Here is a 12391-nt window from a genome sequence, read left to right on the forward strand (position 1 = left end):
TAGCAAGGAAATTTCACGGATGGACTTATTGCACTGGTGGCAACTTATCACGGTACCACGCTGGAATGCACTGAGCTCCTGAGAGAAACCCATTCTTTCACAAATGCGTAGAAGCAGTCTGAATGCCTAAGTGCTTGATTTTATACACCTGTGGCCATGGAGGTGAAGGGTGTCCCAATACTCTTGGCAATATAGTGTGTGTATGTGTGTGTGTATATATATATATATATATATATATATATATATATATATATATATATACAGATGACAGTTGTGAGTTGCAGTCAGGTGTTGCAGAGGTGAATTGACAGGTGAGTTTCCAACAGGGTGCAGAGATGAGCCACAGACAGGGTACAGGGGATGCAGAAGTGAGCTTCGGGTCCTATCTTCCCACACCAAGCGCACTCACCACTTCGCCTCCTCCTCACTGGCCAGTGATCACCCCTGGGGCATTGTCTTCCATGCATTAGGCTGCAGGATGAGATGCCCTGCCCCACCCCTAAACACACTGCACCCTCAGATATCTGTTCCTTCCCTGTCCCACAGAGGTACAGAGGTTCTGTGGGAGCAGATGGTGCTGTTACAAGAAGGATTGTCACTTGGAAACACAAACGCCGTGCTTCCTATAAAGAAGACAGTAGATATTGGTGTACACAGGGCCAGTGCCAGAGGTGGTGGAACAGCTGATCACAACTAGGTCTTATTTTCAGGGTAGCTCTTACACTTCAGCAATTGCCAAAAATAGTACTAGGTCTTATTTTTGGGGTAGGTCTTATTTTCGGGGAAACATCTAGTATTTTGTATAGCCTCCATGATTTGTAAGGACAACACCAAATCTTCTAGGCATGAATTGAACAGGTTGGCAACATATTGCAACATCCATCTTTTTCCATTGTTCAAGAATGGCCTCTTTTAATGCCTGGATGCTGGATGGAGAGAGATGCTCAACTCGTCTCTTCAGAATTTCCCATAGGTGTTAGATTGGGTTCAGATCAGGAGACATATTTGGCTTTTTCAGAAATGCAAGTTGCCTTAGTTGTGTGTTCTGGTTCATTGTCATGTTGGAAAAGTGCAGGACGACCAAGGGCACAGATAGCATCTTCTCTTTCAATATATTTCAATATAGGAGCAGTACATCTGTGAATTCATAATACCATCAATGGAATGCAGCTCTCCGATACCAGCAGCCCTTATGGAGCCCCACAGAAGGACACTGCCACCACCATGTTTCACTGTAGGCACCATTAATTTTTCTTTGTACTCCTCACCTTTGCAATGCCATACAGTTTTGAAGCCATCAGTTCCAAAAACACTTTTTCAGCAGGGGCCCTGAAAAATTCTAGGATGGCTTTTTGTGCATGGGCTTTAGGAGAGGCTTTCTTGCATGCATGCCATTCCTCTGCAGTGTACACCATATTGTGTCTCACAGGAAACAATCATCCCAGTTTGGCTTTCTACTTCTTTAGCTAACTGCAGTGAACTTGCATGGAATTGCATTTCTTCAACCCTTCTCTTCAGAAGACTCAGGTTCTCAAATAAAGTTTTATAAAAGAAATTATAACTATTTTTCAACATTTAAAGCCATTTTCATGTTCACAAGGGTAATTTTAATTATCAGCTTTTTACTATGTAATCCCTGGAGGTTAGCTTCTAGCTTAGGCTGATGAAAGGAGCGTTTTGTCTCCCAAAACACATACCCAACATTTGCGACCACATGAAGCTCACGGTAGTGCAGATCCTGTCCACTTCCAGTGATCACAGCAGCCCCGATGGCTACTGATCAAACAGCTCCCAGCAGTCTGGCAGCAGAGGAGCTCAGATCATTTAGCCCAACTAGAAATTGGACATTTGTGAGTAAAATTTCTTTGTTTTTGTTTACATTTTAATAAACCTACATACTACACCATAAGTCTGCTTGGTGCTATTCTTCGCTTTTGTGTTTACTGCTGGTTGATGTGGGATCCCCAAGTTTGTGTTTCTGGAGGCTGCCTGGTTTCATCCATAGTGGTCAACTATACCTCTGGAAACCTTCAGCAGGGAGGGATCACCACTATGATAGAGTGTAAAATACTAAATACTATTTTTAAATTTGGGGACTTTATTTTGTATATTTCTAGTTTGTTTGGTTAATTGTTTCTATTTTCACTCTTGAAAATTTTCCTTTGGTTGTATTTTTTGTGGGTCAAGATTTGATGCATCACTTATTCATGAAATCAATCAGTAGCCTTTTACTCCTCTTTCAAAAATTGATAAATGGTGGCTATGGGACATGGGCAAGTGTCTTTGTTTTTGGAGATTAGCACACTCTGTGAATTTCAGCAGTAAGAATCTGTGATAATTCCTTAGGTTGGGATGACAGATGTATGCAAAAAACTGCAGCCTCTAAGCCAGCGGTTCTCAACCTGGGGGTTGCGACCCCTTTGGGGGTCGAACGACCATTTCCCAGGGGTCGCCTAAGACCATCGGAAAACACATATTTCCGATGGTCTTAGGAACCGAGACACCGCTGCTGTCTCCGGCGATGTGTGGGCGGGATGATACGCTGCTCCTGTCACCTGGCCACACCTCCGGGATCGCTCGGCAGCTCCGCCTCCTCGCCGCTGATTGGCCACCGGAACTGTAGCTCAGGAGGGGCACACAGGCGGCCAATCACCGGCGAGGAGGTGGAGCTTGGAGAGGAGGAGCCGAGCGGCAGCGCACGTACATCAAAGAAGACCGAGGGAGCTGCCGGAGCGAGTGAAGAGGAGAGCGGCCAGAGAAGGAAGACAGCTGACAGGTAAGTGAGAGAGCGAGCCCAGGCTGGAGCAGGGGTCAGCAAGGTAAGTATCATTGGTGTCAGTGGGAGGAATAGTGCCCCATCATTTGTGTCACTAATACCAACGATGGGGCACTATTCCACCCCCCACTGACACCAACGATGGGGCACTATTCCTCCCCCCACTGACACCAACGATGGGGCACTATTCCTCCCCCCACTGACACCAACGATGGTGCACTATTCCTCCCCCAACTGACACCAACGATGGGGCACTATTCCTCCCCCCACTGACACCAACGATGTGGCACTATTCCTCCCCCCACTGACACCAACAATGTGGCACTATTCCTCCCCCCACTGACACCAACGATGGGGCACTATTCCTCCCCCCACTGACACCAACGATGGGGCACTATTCCTCCCCCCACTGACACCAACGATGGGGCACTATTCCTCCCCCCACTGACACCAACGATGGGGCACTATTCCTCCCCCCACTGACACCAACGATGGGGCACTATTCCTCCCCCCACTGACACCAACGATGGGGCACTATTCCTCCCCCCACTGACACCAACGATGGGGCACTATTCCTCCCCCCACTGACACCAACGATGGGGCACTATTCCTCCCCCCACTGACACCAACGATGGGGCACTATTCCTCCCCCCACTGACACCAACGATGGGGCACTATTCCTCCCCCCACTGACACCAACGATGGGGCACTATTCCTCCCCCCACTGACACCAACGATGGGGCACTATTCCTCCCCCCACTGACACCAACGATGGGGCACTATTCCTCCCCCCACTGACACCAACGATGGGGCACTATTCCTCCCCCCACTGACACCAACGATGGGGCACTATTTCCCCCCCCCCCTGACCCCAATGATGGGGCACTATTCTCCCCTCCACCACACTGACATCAATGATGGGGCACTATTCCTCCCACTGACACCAATGATGGGGCACTACTCCCCCCACTGACACCAATGATGGGGCACTACTCCCCCCACTGACACCAATGATGGGGCACTATTCCTCCCACTGACACCAATGATGTGGCACTATTCCTCCCACTGACACCAGTGATGGGGCACTACTCCCCCCACTGACACCAGTGATGGAGCACTACTTCCCCCACTGACACCAATGATGGGGCACTACTCTTCCCACTGACACCAATGATGGGGCACTACTCCTCCCACTGACACCAATGATGGGGCACTATTCCTCCCACTGACACCAATGATGGGGCACTACTCCTCCCACTGACACCAATGATGGGGCACTATTCCTCCCACTGACACCAATGATGTGGCACTATTCCTCCCACTGACACCAGTGATGGAGCACTACTCCTCCCACTGACACCAGTGATGGGGCACTACTCCCCCCACTGACACCAGTGATGGAGCACTACTCCCCCCACTGACACCAATGATGGAGCACTACTCCCCCCACTGACACCAATGATGGGGCACTACTCCCCCCACTGACACCAATGATGGGGCACTATTCCTCCCACTGACACCAGTGATGGAGCACTACTCCTCCCACTGACACCAGTGATGGGGCACTACTCCCCCCACTGACACCAGTGATGGAGCACTACTCCCCCCACTGACACCAATGATGGGGCACTACTCCCCCCACTGACACCAATGATGGGGCACCATTCCCCCCACTGACACCAATGATGGGGCACTATTCCTCCCACTGACACCAAGGATGGGGCACTATTCCTCCCACTGATACCAACGATGGGGCACTATTCCTCCCACTGACACCAACGATGGGGCACTATTCCTCCCACTGACACCAACGATGGGGCACTATTCCTCCCACTGACACCAACGATGGGGCACTATTCCTCCCACTGACACCAACGATGGGGCACTATTCCTCCCACTGACACCAACGATGGGGCACTATTCCTCCCACTGACACCAACGATGGGGCACTATTCCTCCCACTGACACCAACGATGGGGCACTATTCCTCCCACTGACACCAACGATGGGGCACTATTCCTCCCACTGACACCAACGATGGGGCACTATTCCTCCCACTGACACCAACGATGGGGCACTATTCCTCCCACTGACACCAACGATGGGGCACTATTCCTCCCACTGACACCAACGATGGGGCACTATTCCTCCCACTGACACCAACGATGGGGCACTATTCCTCCCACTGACACCAACGATGGGGCACTATTCCTCCCACTGACACCAACGATGGGGCACTATTCCTCCCACTGACACCAACGATGGGGCACTATTCCTCCCACTGACACCAACGATGGGGCACTATTCCTCCCACTGACACCAACGATGGGGCACTATTCCTCCCACTGACACCAACGATGGGGCACTATTCCTCCCACTGACACCAACGATGGGGCACTATTCCTCCCACTGACACCAACGATGGGGCACTATTCCTCCCACTGACACCAACGATGGGGCACTATTCCTCCCACTGACACCAACGATGGGGCACTATTCCTCCCACTGACACCAACGATGGGGCACTATTCCTCCCACTGACACCAACGATGGGGCACTATTCCTCCCACTGACACCAACGATGGGGCACTATTCCTCCCACTGACACCAACGATGGGGCACTATTCCTCCCACTGATACCAACAATGGGGCACTATTCATCCCACTGACATCAGTGATGGGGCACTACTCCTTCCACTGACACCAATGACATGGCACTACTCCTCCCACTGCAAAATTACAGTTATGAAGTAGCAATGAAAATAATTTTATGGTTGGGGGTCACCACAACATGAGGAACTGTATTAAGGGGTCGCAGCATTAGAAAGGTTGAGAACCACTGCTCTAAGCCCAGTCATGATCATCTCTTCCTAACTGTTTGTAATCACTGGATGTGTGAACAGTCACAGACAGCTGTGGCTGCCATCAGCCTGTCATTGCATTGTTTGGGCTGAGTGGCCACAGCAGGTTTATAGACCAGCAGGTTTCTGGCCACAGAAATACACAGTTACTTTCTGCTGTAATTCACAGGGTTTAAAACAGATCTTAAGGCTGGTACTTTAAAAACTTAATTTTAAGGCCTACTAAAAAGCTCTTACAAAGCATTTGGTTTGTAAATGTTTGCTGTTCTCCTTGACCTTGGACAAGCAGAAGCCTGTGTGAACTGTGGATGTGTTTACCTTTAGGTTGTGTGTTGCATGTGGTTGCAAGCACAGTGGTGTGTTTTATTACATAATAATGTGCCATATTAAAAGTTGGGGAACAATATTTATATTGTTACATGTAAATACAATTCTTTAGTAGCAAATAAATGCTTATAGACACTATTTGGATACATTATATTTATAAAATGAACATATGCTGTTAATATGTTATCTTATAAAACAAACATATAGAACCGCTAATCTTTTTCCAGATCATAATTTCTTATTAGAGATCCTACCAGTAACAGCACTTACTGTGGTAGGTTGACAATGCTAAGGCACAGTGTTTGTCAGGCTGCCATAAAAGCTCCTTCAGTTAGCCAAAAGACCCATTGGCCAACTGAAATAGTGCAATACTGCAGCTATTTGTGATGCAGTTACTTAGCATTGTCAGCCTGCCATGTTTACATGCTAAATGCTTTAGCATTTATTACTGGCAGAATCTTCAGGTAAGACATTCGCTTTAGATTCAAAGAAATACAATTTGTTTAAAAAAAACAAATTGAGATATGATGCAAAACAAGCTATATAAGTGATTTAGGGTCTACAGCCACTTGAATGTGATTTTCTTGAGGGAGGAATACAGAAATGGACATTATAAATGAAATATGGCATTGTGACTCAACTCCTGAGCTATTATACGGTTTGATTTGCTAAAGGCAAATTGTCTGGTTACTTTGCAAGGGAAATTGTCCCCTGAGCTTATTGAATAAAGTGAAACTTTGCTTGATTCCCATCATTCAGTCATGTGTAAGTAAAAGTGACGTTTTTATTTTCCTTGCAATTGATTGAATACATTCTGTACAAAGTAAAATATTTAATCCTCATTTCCAGAAAAATATAACCTGCAAAGAGCAACGTCCCCTTAGAAAGCAATCAGACTATTTGCCCTTAGTAAATCATCCTTGTAGTGAGTGCTAAATCTACGATGTCAAATTCATGTTGGTTGTAGTAGGTCAAGGGAGCTATGGGAGTTCTAGATCACATTTATACTTGCTCTACTCTGGAAAACCCCTTTAAGTAAAATCCACTGTGTAATACAGTGTTCATTTGTAAACTTCCTTTATACTAATATATGGTTTTTAGCCAGGTTTTGTATTTATTTGTTAATGTTGTTAAATAATGCCATTACATGATCTGTGGTAGTACAAGACTGTAAAATACTAGGTAATTATTTATACAGAGAAGATTTTTAGATTTGAATTAATAGCTGTTTAAATCAGTGTTTTGTTTTATCAGCAAGGTGATGTTGTTTAAAGGCCAGAATTACATTTAGGGTGTTATGTTTTGCCTTTGCCCTCTTTAGTAATTTCTTTATTTATTTTTTTTTGCCGTTGTTACTCATTACATAGTTTAATAGTTCATGGTCATTACACTCTTTTTTTTTTTTTTTTTTTTTTTGTTTGTTTGTTTGTTTGTTTTTTACAGGGCAACATAGCTTATGGTAAACATTCACTAAGTTATGGTCAGCCTGAACGTTATATATAATATAAAGAACAAATTTTATATATATATATATATATAATATATAAATGTTTGCATAAGCTAAATGATTTTTTATTACAAAGTGACCATGAAACAGTAAAAGAAAATAAGAGAAGAAAGTGTTTTTTTTTTTACCCAGAGGTTTCACAGTTTCTTTTGTAATTTTTTTTTGTCTTCATGCTAAAAACACATGTGGCCAATTGTTTGATGTAAGTTTTCTAAATATTCTGAATCAATCTTATTTGATGAGAACAGGGCAGAATAAATAAACAGTGATTTAGATACTTGGGGAGAATGAAAATATTAAGAGGGTGGGAGGTATATTACATGAATAAAAAGAGAAAGATTAGCTTTGGGAATGTTGTAGTATGCTGCTGTTTGATAGTCAAAATGAGTTAGAGAAAGAAATATATAAAACAAATTGTAGAATTATCTGAAATACCATAAATATAAGCTAAACTGGAAGAAAATAAATGCTTTGAGGTTGAGATTAGGCAAAGATGTAAAAAAATATTTGTACAGAGCAGTAAGCAACTAAATAAATGGGAGAGTAAGTGGCTACTAAGAATATGACAGTGTAGAGAGGTAGGACTGGAAAGTGAACAGGTTCAAAGTAATAATAATAATTTTAAAATATTTGGTCTAGGAAGTTATTGTATTTTCACACATACTATGTATTATTATCTGATAAAATTAACCAGCGGTAGAACAGAATAATCTAATACACATATTGTATAGTATTTGTGGTAAATAACAAGAAGAAATATAGCTAAAATTAAGTATAAATAAACAAATACACCATGAAAACTATTTCAGAAAAGAAGAGAAGTTTCAGAAAGATAATTAGGTTGAGTAAATTATATGTCTAGCATAAAAGTATTTTGTTGCAAATGTTTATTAGTTAGCCAATTTTTAAACATTTTAAGCTTTTAGACATTGTAGCTTTGGATGTACTTAGGGAGTTAGCAGAAATTAGTGTGTTGATCACCTGTTATCTTTCTGAGGTTTTTACTCACTCACCTTTCTTTGCTGTTTTCTCTGTGTTATTTTTCTTTTCTTTGTTCACAGGAGGGGAGTTAATATTGCCCATAATTACTGAAGATTCCTTAGATACCCCTCCCATTGCTACCCGCTCCCCATTTATACCTCCTCCCCCTACATACCGAACTGTCCTTACTCTGGACACCACCAAAGATTCCTTGAGTGTTCCTTCCAACCTGAGGCCACCGTGCCCTTCTGAGCAAGAAGATAGTGATTGTGAGGAGGGGATAGAGGTTTCTGGTTATGCCTCAGGGGAAGTATTTGAATCCAGTTTTCCTCCAACTGATGATGAGGACTTCTATACCAGTTTTCCATTGGTAACAGAAAGAACCCCACCATCTAAATCAGAGAGGAGAACTCCTGGCTCTCGTCCAAATACAAAGTCAGGGGGCTCAACTTCCTCTCCTTATGACCTTCTCACCTCCACCACATCCCCAGAACTTGTCCGGAACATCCCTGCGGGCAAAATGAATAACAGGGAACTCCCAAAACCCAACATAGACCAATATCCCCATATCCCTACCTCTTTCCAGCTGGACAAATTAAATAAACAGAGATTTCCATCTATTACATCTTCCCCTAATTTCCACAATTTTCCAACAGCAAACCCTACAGGCTCAGGGGAGAAAGGATCACCTGGAGCCGTGGAAGTTATCAGGGAGTCCAGCAGCACCACAGGAATGGTCGTCGGAATAGTGGCAGCAGCTGCCCTTTGCATCCTCATTCTTCTCTACGCAATGTACAAGTACAGAAACAGAGATGAGGGATCATATCAAGTGGACCAAACCCGGAACTACATCAGTAACTCAGCCCAGAGTAATGGTGCTGTGGTAAAAGAAAAGACAGTGCCTGCCACAAAAACAGCTGGTAAAAATAAGAAAAATAAGGACAAAGAGTATTATGTGTGAAAGTCTAAGATAAACTCTCCCAGCTATGGGAGTGTGGTTGGTCATCATCAAGCCAGCCATTCATTGGAGAAACCAGATCGACCCCATGCTGTGACCAACCATTGACTAAGCAACAGTGACTAAGTCAACAACCAATTCAATGCTTAAACAACTACCAACTGTTAAAAACCCCAATAAGGTTTTACAAGATATTAACCTGTGGTCAGCATTTTGAATGTCAAATATTGCCAACCTATTGTACTGACTCTGCAGTGTCATACATGGATTTGTCCACTGGTCTTCAAGTTATCACACCATGGGTGAATATCATCCAAACTTCTAGTGATTTAACATGGCATTCAGTCACCTAATGAAATCAATCAGAACAAGAGATGCCTCCAGTACCATGTGCTCAGTGTCTCCCATCTAAATTTTTGCTTTCAGTCTCAAATTTAAATGCATCTCTTGCCAAATATTTCTCTTCATATTCTCGTTTTCATGTGGATAAAACAAATAAAACAAGATTTTTCCCCTTGTGATAAGAACAGTTTCAAATTATTATACAATAAAAAACTATAATAACTAGCCCATGGTTACTGCGAAATAGTGCTGAATAAAGGAACATAGATCCAGAGACTTTTTTTTTCACGGACAGACTAGTTTAAATTCGGGTCCATAATGTAAAATGTAATTCCTTACAACATGGAGCCATTGAGGGGAGAAGATGGTAGCATGTTCAAGAGTAAGGACTTAAAAAAAATGGAAAGAAGACTAACAGAACTGGCTATATGCTGGTATTATGCTCTCCCCTCCCTTATCCCTACATTCCCTAAATTTCCTCTATGCCCTCTTTAAGGTCAAGGTTATTTCTATTCCGGTTTGTGTGGTGTTGTCTTGGTTTTTTTGAACGCTGAGCCGTGCGTTTGACTTGTACATGAACTAAATCTACTGCTCCACACCCTGAAGAAAAAAAAAAAACACTTAGTTCCCCAGGATGTCTCCTGATACCCCTGTAATTAAATTGACAGTAATATGGGGCTTGGGGTATTGGGGCACAAAATATCAGAATATCAATAAAGCAAATGTTACGGCCTTGTATTGGAGTGTTGAGATTGTTAATGCAAACAAGTTGTTTTGGATTTTTTTCTAATCTCGGTACACTACTATATGCTATAGTGTTTATTAAAGATGAGAAAACACATGATAATAAACTTTGAAGTGGTGTTAAACCCACATTTGCAGCTTACCAAATCTCAAATGTCCAAAGAACAGAGAAACGGTGCACTGCTTGTTGGCAATAAGTCAATGGCGATAATGTATGAAACTAGTATGAACAGAGCTTTGGTATCCTGCGGCACCGCCCTGTTCAGATGTAGGTGAAGAGCATTTTTTCCCATTGTAATATCTTCCAAATTGCTGCAACACAGCAAATAGCCTACGTCAGGATGTCTTGAGTCACAAGCATTGCTGGGACAAGGTCATCCAGTGACCAAGCTACCATCCTGTAGACCAGGGTACAGTTAACATCACATCTGGTTTAGTGGTGACGTCAGTTCCGGTCTGAAGTGTCACTGACTCAAACAGCAGCCATCATTCCGGATGGATTCATACCAGCATCCGGACAGAGCAGTGCCATGGGATACTGAAGCTCCTGTTCAGAGTGATATGGAAATTCCCTTATCTGGGACCCATATGTACTCTTACTGGTTCGGTGCACGTATGGCTGTACCACATGAGGAGTTGTCGTTGTGGCTATGGTGGGATTGAGCTAGCTGGCTTACTTTCTTCCCAATGAGTCTATGGTATATTATATTTACTGACTTATGAGATGTCACATTTTATTGAGATGATCAAAGGATTATATTTATATTTTAATTGTTGGACTGGACTTTTTCTTGGGCACTAGCTTCATACATACTCATCGACTTATTGCCAACTTCCAGTGCACAGTTTCTCTGTTCTTTGGATATGATTGCTGTGCTCCTATTCCCAAAGGGGTTCTCCTGTTACAGCAGCATTGGTTTACATGTGTGCAATTGAGTGCCTAGTCCAGTTGTTTTTTTCAAATCTTACATGTGGTGATTGCATTTATTTATTTATTTATTTTTTCCTTTGTTTTCATCTGGTGTTTTAGCTTCTAATGAATTTAACTATTTTTTTAATATTTTTTTCAATAGAACAGTCTGTTCTGCAGAAGCAACAATTAGTTGAAACAAATCATTTAGCATGTGCTTACAATGGTCAGTTTTATTTTAATATATATGAAAAATATTTACCCCAAAAGGAAATTGTTGCTCCTTCAACTGTGTTTGGCCTCAATTTGTTAGTGCATTAAAGCTGGAAGTACATATAGTGGATTCTGATTCATCCAGAGTAAAGAAGGTAAGGAAGAAAAAGGAAAAAAGTCTTAAATAAGAAAAGAAATGCAATCACCAAATCTAATCAGTTTTAAGGTACACTATATTACATTTATGGTTTTGGTTTTACAATGCTTCACTTTTAACAGATTTGGTTCAGATATTTCAACTGCAAAAGGATAGATTTACAGTATATACACAGTAGAGGTTTCTGTAGTCTTGCCAACATCTGTGGTATACAGGTATAACAATTAATTATATAGTACAACATGAATAGACTTTCCTGCCAACAAAAAAAATTATATATTTTCCTTGAAACAAAAGACAAAACTTAATATCATGACTTTAAAGTATATTTTTTCTTGCTTTTCCATCTTCTAAAAATGTTTGGTTCTTGCTGATCCTGCAGGCAATAGTGTAAAATGCAGAAGACCTAATTGTTTAAAATTAGGCAAGATTAATGAACATGACTGCCATTTTTAAAGCTGAGAAGTGTACAACTGTAGCCTCCATGTTTCTCTTAGAAAGGGTTCTTCTAAAGGTAATATTTAACAGATTTACTAAAAATGATATTCTTATATTCATAAGAATATAATTTTTAGTAAATCTGTTAAATACTGATATTTGGGTAAACTTCGACTA

The 12391-nt window shown here is 42.4% G+C and overlaps 1 protein-coding gene across 18 annotated transcripts in view; it reads left to right on the plus strand.

Annotated features, from left to right (window-relative positions):
* LOC149443234 (neurexin-2-like) overlaps nt 1-10490 on the plus strand; it is a 2355461-nt gene extending 2344971 nt beyond the window's left edge. For 11 of the 18 annotated variants that reach the window (XM_089655720.1, XM_089655727.1, XM_089655723.1 and 8 more), the window contains one exon: nt 8533-10490. In XM_089655720.1, the coding sequence (XP_089511846.1) occupies nt 8533-9413 (881 nt within the window). In that variant the 3' untranslated portion in view covers nt 9414-10490. The remainder of the gene's footprint in view (nt 1-8532) is intronic. The other 7 variants (XM_089655731.1, XM_089655734.1, XM_089655736.1 and 4 more) reach the window with 1 other exon arrangement.
* Nucleotides 10491-12391: the final 1901 nt, after the last annotated feature.

This window comes from Staurois parvus, unplaced genomic scaffold (genome assembly GCF_062004578.1).
Source record: "Staurois parvus isolate SC_StPar_1 unplaced genomic scaffold, SC_StPar_1.0 ptg000866l, whole genome shotgun sequence".
Lineage (NCBI taxonomy): Eukaryota > Metazoa > Chordata > Amphibia > Anura > Ranidae > Staurois > Staurois parvus.